Source organism: Amaranthus tricolor, chromosome 7, assembly GCF_026212465.1.
Source record: "Amaranthus tricolor cultivar Red isolate AtriRed21 chromosome 7, ASM2621246v1, whole genome shotgun sequence".
NCBI lineage: Eukaryota > Viridiplantae > Streptophyta > Magnoliopsida > Caryophyllales > Amaranthaceae > Amaranthus > Amaranthus tricolor.
In genome coordinates this window covers 28,609,463-28,624,774 of record NC_080053.1, presented here as the reverse complement: position 1 = coordinate 28,624,774, position 15,312 = coordinate 28,609,463, and the positions used below count along the sequence as shown (strand labels likewise).

Here is a 15,312-nt window from a genome sequence, read left to right as displayed (position 1 = left end):
GATCGAACTCTAGGAACAATGATCAGATCCAATATATTGGAAGCCAAATTTAACAGCAGATTCATAAAAGTTATAGCTGGGTGGACAAATAATAGAAATGTTTATATGTAACAAAGTACCTCTTTTCAAGTTCCCTGTAACAGGAAAAATGTAAAAAAAAAATAGAAAATTTTGAGGACCTAACAAAACAATTCTAGTGCAGATCTAGGTATTAGAAACAACACAAGATGAAGCTAAACAGTAATAATAAATGTTTGCCCAAGCCCCAATGAAGGATTATAAGCTACCAAACAACATAGCCTACTTGGTAAAAATAAATAAATTGCAATTCTGATTACTATAGCATCTCTTAATTGTGTAGAAAAATTCACTTAAGCAGAATAATTTGTCTTCTTGTTTGGCTCGAAAACGTACTTGATTAGTGACTCCTTGATGTTCAGCAATTCCGGGAATTCTGTTTTCAACTTGGTGGCATCCATCTCGTTGTTGCTTCTCGGAGCAACAATGACTTTGGCTTGCTCTTCGAGTGTGAAGTTTGCCCATTTGAAATCTGGGTCCATGTAGTTTTTGTACATCTTGAGAATCTCGTTGTGGCTAACCACACCCGGATTTGTGAAGTTCCAAATGCCCCTGAGGTTTCGCTTTGCCATTTCGATGGAGATGGGTAGAAGCTCGTCTAAAACTGTCATGCTGTTGGGAATGTTCACGACCTTGTTGTAGCGAGAAATCTTTGTGATGAAGTTTCGTGGGTTGTTGAGGTCGGAAGAGATGGGCATACGGACCCTGAGGGTGCATACGTTATCGTACTCTTTCAACAGCTCCTCCACCTGGCAAAACAAAGGTCATATACACGAATAAGATTCGACAAAGTTAAAACATAACAGGGCGATATATGATATGATGATTGTGACGAGGAAAAGGGGAACGGGAAAAGCAAGGAGCCAAGGACTATAAATCTTACCATGGCCTTTGTTTTCGAGTAGAAGGAACCGATGAAGTTTGGTTTGTCCTCCTCCTTGAAGCCAATCCCAGAGCCTAAAGGATGTGAATCATTGTACTCAAAAATGCAACCAGTGGCGAAATTCATCATAAGAAGTCCATGCTCTTTGCAGACATCAGCTAAGGTCAAAGTACCGGCAACATTAGCACGAATGGTCTCCGTTTTATGAGATTCACACCAGTCAACATTAGGTCTACCAGTGACACCAGCAGCATTGAAAACATGGGTAGGCTTAACATTCTGAATATCAGCAATAAGAGATGCCCGATCTTCCAACCGGCCCTTTCCATACTCGAAAGCAATACCTTGCTTTTCACACAACTGACCGAGTAGACCACCAATCCAACCGGTTCTACCATATATCAAGAACTTGTGAGATGGCTTACGAGGAGAAGAAGCGTTGCTGGTACGAGGAACAGGTACCACCATATGAGACTGGGTGTTGGGGAAATCTGACGAAGCAGCTTTCTCATTGTCTGCTTCCTCGAAATGCCTCTCTATGCCACCAGGCATCATCAGCATTCTTGGGTGAGGAAGCAATGCACCTGAAACATCACCCCACCAATCAGGATTGCTGGTGTACCACTCCATTGTTTTCTTCAGCCCTTCATCCCATGTGGTGCGCTCTGACCACCCTAAGATCTTCAATTTTTCATCATCAAGAAAGTACCTTTGATCGTTAAATGGTCGGTTCTCAACAAACTTGATGCTTGCTTCTGGATCCATATTAAAGAGTTTACATACGTCCCTAGCCACATCAATCACTCTTCTTTCCCTCTTCGTTCCAATGTTGTACACGTGGCCAACTTCTCCTTTGTGGAGAATGACCTCAAAGGCTTCCGCAACATCCTCACAATATAAATAGCTTCTTACATTAGACCCATCACCGTGAATTGGAAGAGGCTTCCCCCTCAAGGCCAAAAGAATGAACTTTGGGATCAACTTCTCGGGAAACTGGTTAGGACCATACACATTGTTTCCTCGGGTTGTAATAACCGGCAAACCATATGAACGACCATAAGCCATGACAAGCATCTCCGCACCAGCCTTTGTAGCTGAGTAAGGGTTTGTCGGAAGCAGCTGGGAAGCTTCATGATTACCCACAACAGCATCCTCATCTGTCTCCCCATAAACCTCATCTGTACTAACATGGATGAATCTCCTAATCTGCCCAGTAACCTTACAGGCTTCTAGAAGGACATGTGTCCCGTAAATGTTATTCTTAGTGAACTCAAAGCTATTACCGAAAGAATTATCAACATGGGTTTGTGCCGCAAAGTGCATAATCGTATCAATGGACTCAGTAATGAGAAGGTAGTTTACAAGATCAGCACTAGCAATATCCCCCTTGACGAATTTGAAATTAGGGGACGATTGAGAAGGGCGTAAATTTTTTAGGTTTGAGCAGTAATCGAGCTTGTCAAGCACGACAATCTTGTAATCGGGATAACTCCGAACAAGTCTGTTCGCAACATGAGATGCAATGAATCCAGCCGCACCAGTAATAAGTATGTTCTTTGGCGTATACGAAGACATGATGACCTACCTTTTACGAATCACAAACAAAACATAACCAGATAACTAAGTCAAATCCCACCCATTAATCATGAACAAGCACAACAGGATTCAAAAACCTAAATGATGCATTATGTGACAACAATCCAAAGCGGAAGTTTACATCATTCATGGATTATCATGATCCCAGATTTTCCTTAAGAATCTTAAATTCTAACATTCAAATTGACCAAGAAAACTTCTGATTCAATTCAATCATCAACAATTCAATTAAAAGTACAATAAAAGGGGAGATTGGTCAAATCAAAGCATGAAAAAACGAGCATATATAATTATGAATAAACTAAGTCAACATCCACGAGATCAATTGAGAAATATGACGTTACAGATCAACAGAAGATCACGTACCATAAATCAAATAAACTAATAGACCGAACACTCAATTCTGCACTGTGTGCTAGACTATTTCCGCTACCATTCTATATTATGTGTTATCATGGCCTAGGCAAATTCTAGCTCAGATTTCCTAATACCAAATATTTACTGCCTCTTGAACAACAGGAACAAATTTAGATCTGTGATCTAATTAAAATTCAGAAATTCAAACTGATATGAAAAGGAGAAAAAAAAATGCGATCAGATCAACAATGTAGCAATCATCAAACAAGATTACAAACAGTATAAATCATCAAATTTGGACTCGGATTACTAAGATCAAGCATGTCAATGGCAATTAATATGATCAATCAAACAGATCTATCAAAAAATTGAATACCCAGAAAACAAAACACCATAATTAACAAAAAAACAAAGACAATAAAGTAGAAAAATTCAAGTATAAGAAAACTTACAAAAAGGAGAGCCCAGATCAAAAAAAAAAAAAACCCCAAGAAAAGTGGAGCAAATAATATAGAAAATAGAAAAAAGAGAAAAAATCGGGTTAATTTGTCGAGAGAAAAAATTGGGGAAAGAGAAGAAGAGCAAACCACCAAGATTTGCGAGAAAGGAGAGTGTTGTTAGGAAGATGTATGAAGAGAGGTAACTATTTATAAAATAGATCGTTGAGGAACGCCAATGGAGGCTTCGTTTACTCTGTTTATATTTTTAATAATGATATTTTGTATTAGAATACAACTATTGACACAAGTATTAACAATTTAGTTAAGATCACTAAATTGTATGAGTTACCATAAAAACTCATATAAATCAAGAGAAAATGTGTGGATTAAAATTGTAAAATATACTTTTAGTTGGCCTTTTAAGAGATCGAAATCGTCTTTTTGAGAGACGATTCAGATTCAGCCCATTAAAATTTAATTAAACTAAATGATAATAAACTGATCAAATTAGGAATGCTTTTTTAAAGAGACTGTCTTTCACAAGAATTTATTTTTACTTGCACACAAACTATATTTTATATTGTTTATTATACTATGGTATTGTATATATTACGGCTATTATATGAGAAAAAAATAATTATATGAAATCTTGTTTTAATTGTCTGGTTGAATATTTTCACGATCTCAAATTTTTATAAATTTTTAGAACGCATTAGCCTGCGTAAAAAGATGGATGCAAGTAAAAAAAAACAAAAAAATTAGAACGTTACTAAAAAATTAAAATGTTGTAAATTTAAAAGGACCGATCAAAATGGAAAAGTGTATATGAGACAGACGAAGAAAGTATTTGTTTTATACAAATTTTTAAATGAAACAATCTCATGTCTTTTGCTTTGGCCCATATTGTTAAAGTAATGACTTATAATTTAAAAATATTAAATTATAAAAATAAGTTAATTATACGTTTCTGTCCGATAGAGTTAGTTCTTTAATTTGAGTTTCCATTAATGACCGCGTTGTTAAAGCACATGGACCCCGTGCTTTGTAGTTTGTAGTCGCCTCTATTTTGTAATTGATGTGTGGGTTGGTTTGGTATGATGTGAGGACGACGTTCAATCATTTTGAGTATAGTCATTAACTTTTACTTTTTAAACTTAAAATACAAAATATTGTATACGTCAAAATGAGATCACAAATATCTAAAAAGATTCAAGATGTTAAAAGTAAATATTTGTTTTGAGGTTATTAAAAGGTTTGTCTTTAATTAATCCGAATATAAATGAATAAATTTAATAATTTATGTGGGTGGTTATAAGCAGAATTTTTTCTTTCAAATTTTCGATTTTTCTAGGATTGATGAATTTTGGTTAGGCATATCTCCTTTTACTTTTCATTACTCAAATGTCTTATCCACTTGTCATGTGTGCCTCAACTATCGTTCAATCTCTTAAACCAAAGAGTCGAATCTTTATCACGACGATTATCACTCATGCACTCTAGCACAACTAAGCGGAGTCAACCATGATAATTCAAGCAAAAAAAAATTAGACCAGACAAGCAAATATCATATACAGTTTGTTATTCGCCCCAACAAAAATACGAAAAGTTTATTTAGCATTATTGAGTCGTTAAACACTACGGAATAAATCAAACATGAACTTTGATAATCATCTAATCTCCTAACACATAGAGAGGTAAGATTTGAACCATAGAGACCATGTAAGAATATAGGAAAATTGCGAATTTCGATAACTGACGATAAAACATAAAATTATTATAGAAAAACTAGTAAATGACGAGACCATTTTAACAATTTTTCTATATTAATTTATTGAAAACGGTGAACAATCATGGAGCTAAGAGGGAAAGTTCCTTGTATTTGTATTTAAGAGAATGATTAGTTCATAAGAATATTAGTTTGAAGAAGACAATTAAAAACTTAAAAGAAATAAAAAATAAAAAACCTTTGGAAAATCCAACGAGATGAGAACATGCAATGAGCCTTTGATTAGTTGTTAAAAGACTAAAGGAAGGAAATGTCCAATCTGTTGCACGTGATCGTCCAACCAAACAAGATGTCGGTCAATGATTCAATATACACACCAAATCGTGGGAGAGTCAACACAAGATGCACTCCAACAAGTTTGCAATTGTTTAGGTTATAGTTTAAGTCATCTGATTAAAAACTCTATCGATATTGAATTATATAATATATAATATAAGAATATCAATCTCAAGTTGAAGGGACTCTTTTCGACCACGACCTTCTTGTGATGAGGGTATTAATCTGCTTAAGTTCCCCCTCTTTAGATTCTGCGTTGGGCGAGACTCATTGGAATGACGATGATGTTAACATATAAGAACGGTGACATAGTTGGTTTAACAAACATGTATAGATGTAAAGACGAAGCCAGAATTTTGAACTAAAGGGCGGGAAAGTTTGTAACTTGTCTCAATATAGTGAAGTATCTATAGGCTTAAAAATCTCACTACATTGAAATGTCACGCAGACGAGCACGTCGAAGGGCAAACCACTAGGACAATGGTCATAAAAAACCTACGATTTAGCAACAGCCGGACCTACAAGAACGCCCTGAGCATTACCTTCTTTCTTGCTACTGTCCTCCTTCACATCATTTTCCGACTTTCTGATTCTGATTTTATACTTAGCCTCAAACTCAGCAACGTCTTTCTTCTTTTTCTCCAACGCCTCGTTGAGCCTGGCGATTACCTCCTCGATTCCTTCCTTGTTCCGCTGCACAGCTGGTAAAACCTCTTTGATTGTTCTTTCTACCAGTACACCCCCTATCATACGGTAGCATTTCCTTGAGGGGTCAAGCGGCTGGATAGCGTTTATTACTAAGGAATGCTCGCTCACTTCCATCTCAAGCTCTGTGATCTTTGAGTAAATTTGATTCAGTTCTGTCCTCATTGAGGCATACAAGTTGGCAATTGCTTGCTCATTGACAGGTTCCCTTCTCTCGGCTTCAGATTTACTAGCCATTTCGAACTACAAAGAGAAAAATGAAATGTATGTGAAACGTAAGAACACAAGTAACAACGTAACACAATTGTAACAGCAACACCATAGCTCTAATCAATGTAACGGAAGTACCTTGATTAATTTAAAAGAAAGGCTACTGTAGAATGAAATTATTTTTCCAAACATTATTACTAAGGCAAATTAATAATAGCAAATATTTGAACAAATAACGGTGATTCCTAACAAAATGGATTCCTTGAGCATCAGATTCCGCGTCATCCTATAAACAAAATTTTAGCCTAATGTAGTAGGTCACTAAGACTTTGTTTGGATTGAAGGAAATGTAAGGAAAAGAAGGGGAAGAATTTGAAGGGATGAAAATTCCCTTGTTTGGATAGCAAAAAGGAAAAGAGTAAAAAGAAAGAGAGTGGATTTGGAGGGAAGAGATTTGGAGTGTAAGTTCCTTAATTTGGTTGACATTAAAATTTCTCAAAAGATTTGGAAGTAAAATGAAATTTCATTTCTTTCCCCTCCCCTTCCTTCCTAAACAAACAAGGTTGTTAGCCTTTTCCCTCTCTTCCTTTCCCTTCCTTTCCCTTCCTTTCCTTTCCCTCCCTTTTTTTTTCTTTTCTCCCCTAATTTGCTATTCAAACATAGTGTGAGTATCCTCAAGACAGGCTTTCAAGCTGCAAATCATTATTTACAGATAAAAGAGAAATCAACAAATGAATCCGAAAAGATGGTATCCTGTAAAATTGGGCAGATTACAGGCCCGCTATTCAGATGACCAGATACTAAATCCCAACAGAGAGATTGTCAACAAGACCAAATTGGCAAACAGGCCCTGTTATCATGTTACAATACCACCTCAATAGTTGAAAACAAGTCTAAAGAAACTGATATAAAAACTCAGTTTGAACTAAATAACCCCTCAATTTGCTCCCTAACTTTCTGAGAAAAAGAAGGCGATCCTCAAGTTCATCAAACATCAAACCAGTAGCTAACGTAATGTATTAAAAACTCAGCTTTTAAAGAAGCAATCAGATATTCCTCATGCGTCAAGTTTTTTTTTTCCTGAATAGAAAGAGGTTGAGCCATAAGGGCAAACAGAAAAATAAGACTAGTACCCAAGGGAAGAGTAAGAATTTTTTTATAGTAATGTCACAAACACAAACAGGAATCCCTATCATAAACAGAAGATTATCTCCAAGACCAAAAACAGATTATACAAATTGTTAAGACAGAAAGTAGAAACCTCATCTGATGGGTTTAGGGCTTTAGCAGAATTGTTGTCATGACAGGAAAAAACTTTTTTCTTTTGGGTGGATGAGGGGGGCGGTCCAAGGAAGAAAAAGATAAGCAATACAAGAAAACAAAGAAAAGAATTATTGCAAAAAATTAATAATGGTCATGTAAGATTGAAAGATAGTCACCCTAAGACTTTATTATCTTATATTAAACAGCTTATTTTGCTTTCACAAGTTACAGTTCATGTGCATCAAATATCAAATAAAGAATATGATTTTGATAACCAAAGAAATAATAATAAACTATAAAGATCAATAAATTAATAGCTCAAATATTTTTTATTTTTTCTTGACCATACCAACTCTTCTTAACAGCACCACTGAAGCCATGAACATGCATGAGGAATAATCCATAATTCCATATTATAAGGTATTTATGCTAATGTCGCTTTTGGACTAAAAGCTTATCAATTTAGTTATAAAATGATCAAAATTAAATGCATATAAAAAAATTTATGAGGGCTCACATCAAAATAATGCACAAACACGTCAAGTTATAGAAAAGTAACTAAGCTATTATTTGGAAAATGATAAGGTATTTATGCTAATGTCGTTTTTGGACTAAAAGCTCATCAATTTAGTTATTAATGATCGAAATCAAACACATTTGAAAAATTTTGTGAGGGTTCACATCAAAATAATGCACAAACACGTCAATTTATAGAACAGTAACTAAGCTATTATTTGGAAATTGATAAGGTGTTTATGCTAATGTTGCTATTGGACTAAAAGCTCATCAATTTAATCATAAATGATCAAAATCAAATATAATTAGAAAAAATTGTGATTGTTCACATCAAAATAATGCACAAATCCGTCAAGTTATAGAAAATTAACTAAGCTATTATTTGGAAATTAATCTTCCATTGCATTTCACTTTCGATGTCCTTTACACATACTTTAGAATGAAAAGCAACTAAGACCATAGTGGAAAAATAAGGCCGCATCAGTATTGCAACTGTATCGTAAAGGTTTTTGTGTTTACGCGACTGAAATATAAGCCACATTTACTGCAAAACACCTACATTGACCGCATAATCCCTTTCGCAACCACTAACGCGAGTCCACAATCATGCCCAAAATCGTATTTTTGCACTATGGGTTAGGCAACTCTACTCTGTCCTCACTATTATCAAATACTAAAGAAAATCTTGCATCACAAAAACATATTCCTATAGGTTAATTTACACTATAGTCAATGCCTATAGAAAGTTCGAATTCACGAAACTTTCTAGGTTAAGGACAAAATGTGTTTGGTTGACATACAGTAGATATTTGAGCTTTCAGATTACTCTCATGTTGTTCGTTCACTTTGTTAGATTTTCATGTATTGATGACCAAGGGTGCTAATCAATAAGGTGAGCCACTTTCCCCATTTGGTATGGAGTACAAATTCCCGTGTATGCCCAACACTCGCATATTCATCTCCTTCTAATTATCGGCCAACAAATAAACCTGTCTTGAAATTCACAGAAAATTCAGAATCACACAAATCCACATAACAATATGCACACCAAATGACACTTATATTCTTGAAACTCCATAACCTTCACATAAATGTTACAATCATAAAAATCGTACCTAGTAACTCATCAATCGATTAGCAATGCCCTTGGAATTTACATTTAGTTATCGTCTAACAAACAAACCTAACATGCAATTCTTAGGAATTCCAAAAACCCATTATATGTACATTATATGCCCTCTTATATTCATGAAACTCCAGAAACTTCACATAGATGATGCAACCATAAAAATGGCATCTATAACACATCACCCAAACAACAAGGTTCTTGGAATTTAGAACAATAATGTGAGCAGAAGAAACAAAAGAAGGTAGTAACTAGTAAGTCATTCCACAACACCAATCATGTATCTCCTGTCACTATAAATAATACGTTCTATATAAAGTCTTGAGAACTAATGCAGAAAAGTTTCAGGTTGTCACTGGCATAATGACATATTATCAAACAGATAGTGTGAAAAAAGTTAAAAAGATTAGGGTTTCCAGATGATAGTATTTTGTATTCATAAATCATAACCTACTAACCAAATTGAATTGAACAGTTGTATCCTGCCAGCTGCTAGCTGCTAACAATCAATCCCCGAAGTCTATCTGTAGGCTTCGCCGGAAAATTCGAGCAAAATAAAATACCCTAATTAAATTTCAACATATCAAAAACAATTTAAGGTCAATTTAACTGAGAAATCACTAAAAGAAATGAATTATCAATACAGATCTAAGCAGATTTGAGAAAATACAATCTATTTACCAGTAAAAAGAGGAATGACGAACGTTGAAGAAGGGTGACTGCCGGGCAGTGTGATGGCAAATGGATGGTCTTAAGTAAATCATTTGTTGTCTAATTTAATTAACGGAAATTCCAAGGTGGTAACTGGTAACATCAAGTATTTACGCCAGTGGTGGTATTTTTTAAGATTTTTTTATATGGTAACATTTAGTTTATGCACTATTTATTGTCGTAATATTTTTTGTTAAATTGTAATATCCCTGAATTTTCGATCCCTTGTACAAAATCAAAACCGTAATGGACAGGAGGAAATTCGGGTGTTACATTAAAATAAAATAAATAAAATAATAATAAACTTTTAAAATGTCAATGGAAATTTCGGCAGCATCTACCCTAAAACTGTGCGCCTTTGTAGAAAAAAAAAGTTATTTAGAATCTAATAAAGTAAAGACATCAACGACTTATCAAAATTATATCACGGCGGAATGATTCGTCGCCGTCTTCTCAAATCAACATACCAAGCATGGATCATGGTTCAAGTGTCAACGCTTGCGTTTTAAAATGACTTAACTCCTTAAAAACATACAAAGTTATAAACTACGCAGCGGAAGTACAAATATACAAGGGAGGACACAAGGCCTCATAACAAAATATATACAAACAAAGTTTACAAAAGATAAAAAAGAGCTATAAATCGAAAGATAACGGTATGATACAGGTTATGCTTCGCCCTAATCACTCTCCCCCAATGCAAGGCAATACAAAAGAAACTCCAATACCTGCTACGCTTGTCTATGATCTTCATGTTGCTCGACATTAGACCAAAGGTCAATGTGTCATAGCAGGACAATCATAGAAAGTCATCAGCAATCAAACATAAACACAAACATATACACGTCAGTAACTAGCATCAAATATAATAAGACCAACTACTAGATAACATTATATTACACAACAACATAAGATGATTTCATAAGACACAAGCACAGATAGTAACCGTTTATCGTCCACTTTTAATTCTTAATCTCATTACGTTCTTTCCAACCCAAACCATATGTTCTTAGGGTAGAATGCAGGTCTTCACACTCATCTTCTCAAAACATAAACTCTTGCAAAACACGCGTAGTATCAACTCAACCAACGCATTAACAGACTACCTAACACATGACCTTATAGAGTTTGTCTATCTTAGAGTAAGTGTGATCATAGTCCACTTTGGGACTGGTAACTCCCTTAAGGTAACTTAACTTAGGTGTCCTTCTCACTAGCATAAACTACTATATCATTGAATAAATTTTCTATCAATGAGTAAACGTTCTATTAATGTGTAAGCTTTCTATCTATCGATGAGTGACATTCTATCTGTGGATCTTTTCTCCACTTCATGGCATAGTGACACGGCCAAGGACGTTATCGGTCATTCGGTGCCCATGGCAAAGTATGAGCTCATACCCCTCCAGCTGATCCTCTCGGGTCCTACCTTCGGGAAAAACTAACACACTGGGGTACTAAACCAGTGAAGAGGCCACCATATTAGGGTTTGCAAGGCCCGCATGGTAACACCTCGGTCAAGGGGCGGTATCGGCCATCCGGCGCCCAATGAAAAAAGTATGCTCATACCCCCTTACGGTGATCCCGTCATATCTCACCTAGGGGACAACTAAATCAACCGGACATAATCCAGTTGAGTCACGCCAACTAACACAATCAAGGCTCAATAAATAGGAAATCACTTCGATACCACACACAACCATGGTGCGTTCTCTACTATTTAGAAATTTGTTCTCATAGTCTCTTAATGCTTTCATTCTACTTGCCTATATCACTATTTTGACTATTCGCTAGCATAGTTTACTTTCTGGCGCTCTATAATTCTAATACGATGCATATAATCATGAAATATTCATAATACTTTAAAAGGATGAATATAATAATTAATTACTGCATGTACGTACCTGTAAGCGTCACTGCACGACCAAAAGTCACAAAAGTCACCCAACTAAAGTTCTATCTTCCTCTTATGAATTAAGCGCCTATATAAGTTAGGAATAGAACTAATAAGTCCACTTATCTACTTTGTCATACCAGCTAAAAACCAAAGTAACCATTATCATCCATTCACGATAAGTTTTCAATTATTTCTAGCACGTACCCAACTCATTCAACACCAATTATAATCGTTAATTCAACAATAACACAAGTCTTTCTATCAACAACAAAATAAAAGGATTATGTGAACTGTTTCCTTACATCAATTAACTTTGAGTTATAACGATTCATATTATCTTAAAACCAAACAACCATTCACACTTAAGTCTCACAATGTTAAATATAACACTAATATGACACGGTGACAATTCTTAAAGTGGTCGGATCGCGACATCTTTCACTATATTTTCCAAAGCTAGGAAGACTACAATCGAGCATCACCGCAAGTCTACAATAAGTTGATATTATTCCCATGGCCTTACTAAAATTATGCATTATAACTTCAATAACAACCTAATATGAGCACTTGTAATTCACAGCAATCAAACCACACAATTAGCAATTATTATTCCCAATTTAACAACCAAAATCACTTTCATAGTCAACTAAAATCATCACCATACTTAATTATCACAACAATAACCAATCGACTCGGTCTTAAAACAATTTTTAAGGTTATTTAATCAATCATCACACCGCCAAAATATAGTATAAACACACATTATTAGTGATTTCATCTCTAAATTCAAACCTTAGTCCTTTCATGTTCAAAGATGACACTTTTAACCATTATTCATAGCAAGAATTAATAAAACTAATACACCAACAAAATGTAACATGAAAGCCCACACCATTTCTAATTTCAAAGATAACACCTTTAATTATTACTCATAGTAAGATTCAAAGAAACTAACACACAACCAACATACAACTCATAATTTCTAATCATACTTCAAACCCTAAATCATAAATATGTTCCATTCATCAATCACACTCTTACCACAAAAAGATTCAATGAAAATAACACAAAAATCAACATCACACTCGTAAACTTCATAAAACTTTTAATTGAAAATAAGAAGAATCAAATGGGATAAGAGGAGATGGCTTACAAAGTTCAAACTAGTAAAAAAATGGTGAAGAGGTGGATGAAGGTTGTGGTGGTTGAAGGGTCCAAACGCAGCCTAGCTTCTGACCACGGGCTACACGACGCAGCCTAGCTGCTGGTGGGGGAAGCGGCGCTGCTTCTACCGTGAGGAGTAAGGGAGAAGGGAAGGCGTGTCTTGCTGCTGCAGGGGAAGGGAAACATGGCCTGCTGCTGGTACTGGTGGTCACGGAGGAGGCGGCAGCTGGTAGTTTTGTGAGCCGTGAGGGAGAGGGGATTGAGAGAAGAGGAGAGGGAAGAGAAGGGATGGGAGTGACGGCTAGGCTTTTTAACATTTACGGCCCGTTTGGTTTATGGTAATGAACTAATGGGAATGAAATGTTGTAATGACAATAGTAATGAAGGAATGGATATGAGAATTGGTAATGAAGATTCTTTTGTTTGGTGTGCATGACTAAAGAATAGTAATGGAAGATAATATTCCATTGATTGCATTTGGTTGTTAGTAATAAAAAATGGTAATGACTCTTAGTTTCATTATTGTATATTTGTATCTAAAAGCATTATTGTATCTAAATTATTCTATGTAATGATTCTTTTTTTAATAATAATATTTTTTTGGATAATTACATAAATTACCTTTTTTTTCTTCATTGTTTTTTTTCTTCAGCTCGAAACAACATTACCATTATCATCCATTACCATTGAAGACATTCAAACAACCAAATTTTTTATTACTTAATTTTATTACCATTACCGCCCTCTAATACCATGTACCAAACGGGTCGTTAGGGTTTGATGGCTTTTTATCCTTGCTGTTATTATTATTATTATTATTATTATTATTATTATTATTATTATTATTATTATTATTATTATTATTATTGTGTTTATTTATTTATTTATTTTATCTAGATTTATTTTCTTGCGAGATCTAACTAAGAGACTCACCTTCGTAGGCTCACACATTTTAATAAAATAATCATTTTGATTCGAGCCTCTTTATTATTAGTAATTGCAAATTTATTTTTAATATAATTATGTTAATGTTTAAATTCGTATATAAAATAAATTTATTAAAACTAATTCAAAATTAATTAAATATAATTGTAAAATCTTTAAAAGTTCTTAAAATATTAAATAACTGCGTACAACTATTTTGTCTTTTTTGACCTGTTCGCAGTTACTAACTGCGAACAACCCCAAACCTCGGGTTTGGGTGAGGTTTGGGGAATTTCACGCTTACTGTTAGAATAAAGTTGAAACTTATACTATTTTGTTCATTTGTTTGATAAATTGTCTTATATATTTCAAATTTTCCACGCACTTAGTGCATTCTGAAAAACACTCTAATTATCTACACTCCAAACTTTCAACGAAATGTTTCCGTTCCTTTGATATTTAAATAAACCAGATTTGCAAATTTGGCCCATTACCTCACAAGGAGCCCAAATTTTATAAATAAATTATTCTTTTATTTTTTTAGAATTTTTTTCTCAAAATTATAGTTTGAATAAAATCACCATCTCAGATAGCGATTTTCTAAATAAAATAATACAACACCATCATTTGATATAGCGTTTTTATTAAAAAATAAATTAAAATAAATTTTATATACTGTCCTACGTAGATGGTTGTATGAGAAATAAGTTTTTAACATAGGGTGGGAAAGAAGTTCCCAAATAACATTATTGAGGGCAAAGATTCAATACATTTTTCAGCTCGTCTTGTATGAGACCGTCTCACCATGAGACGAGTCCATATAATAGCCCATTTCTTTAACGATTCGTTTGGTAGGAGATGAAAAATTAGTGTAATTTTAGTTGAAAAATCTCTTGGCTACCTTGATGGCCATGTTTGTCCAAATCCAATCATCTCATTTTCTTCTTAAAATGCATTCGGATGTATTGCCATTGGGAGAGGTGGTATTAGGTGCTAATGGAAATTTGTAAGCAAAAAACTTTTTTGTGATCAAAGTTTCATTACCATAGGAATGAAATGGAACTTTTGATAAAATTTAACACTATAAATCATTCTCATTACCACCATTTAGTACCACTAACTAAACGAACCGTAAGATTATAAGTAATCATTCTAAGTTTATAAGTAATTATTCTAAAACTATAAAAAGTAAATATATTAAAATTATAAGTGTCACTTTAACGTTATAATAATCTGTAATCAAAACAAAAATTTATATTGGATCGACCCAATAAAGACGATCTTACGGTAAGGCAATCCGATCTAAGAATAGGTGTAAATTTTTTTTAGATATGAGGGAAAGTCTAGAGGGAGATGGGTGTGAAAATTTTTTTTCCACGC

At 34.4% G+C, this 15,312-nt stretch overlaps 2 protein-coding genes across 3 annotated transcripts; both read right to left on the bottom strand.

The window, feature by feature from the left end:
* Window positions 1-36: 36 nt before the first annotated feature.
* LOC130818239 (trifunctional UDP-glucose 4,6-dehydratase/UDP-4-keto-6-deoxy-D-glucose 3,5-epimerase/UDP-4-keto-L-rhamnose-reductase RHM1) lies at window positions 37-3,601 on the bottom strand. Of its 2 annotated transcripts, none has more exons than XM_057684334.1 (3): window positions 3,367-3,601; window positions 962-2,546; window positions 37-827 (listed from the first exon to the last, which is right to left on the bottom strand). In XM_057684334.1, exons 2-3 carry the CDS (start codon window positions 2,534-2,536, stop codon window positions 372-374), a joined length of 2,031 nt encoding a protein of 676 aa, XP_057540317.1. In that variant the 5' UTR covers window positions 2,537-2,546; window positions 3,367-3,601; the 3' UTR covers window positions 37-371. The 2 variants fall into 2 exon arrangements, with proteins under 2 accessions (XP_057540317.1, XP_057540316.1); XM_057684333.1 differs by having other exon boundaries at window positions 962-2,542.
* A 2,082-nt stretch (window positions 3,602-5,683) lies between these two features.
* LOC130818237 (prefoldin subunit 2) lies at window positions 5,684-10,009 on the bottom strand. The gene is made up of 3 exons (XM_057684330.1): window positions 9,918-10,009; window positions 9,695-9,800; window positions 5,684-6,364 (listed from the first exon to the last, which is right to left on the bottom strand). Exon 3 carries the CDS (start codon window positions 6,356-6,358, stop codon window positions 5,912-5,914), a length of 447 nt encoding a protein of 148 aa, XP_057540313.1. The 5' UTR covers window positions 6,359-6,364; window positions 9,695-9,800; window positions 9,918-10,009; the 3' UTR covers window positions 5,684-5,911.
* Between the last annotated feature and the right edge of the window lie 5,303 nt (window positions 10,010-15,312).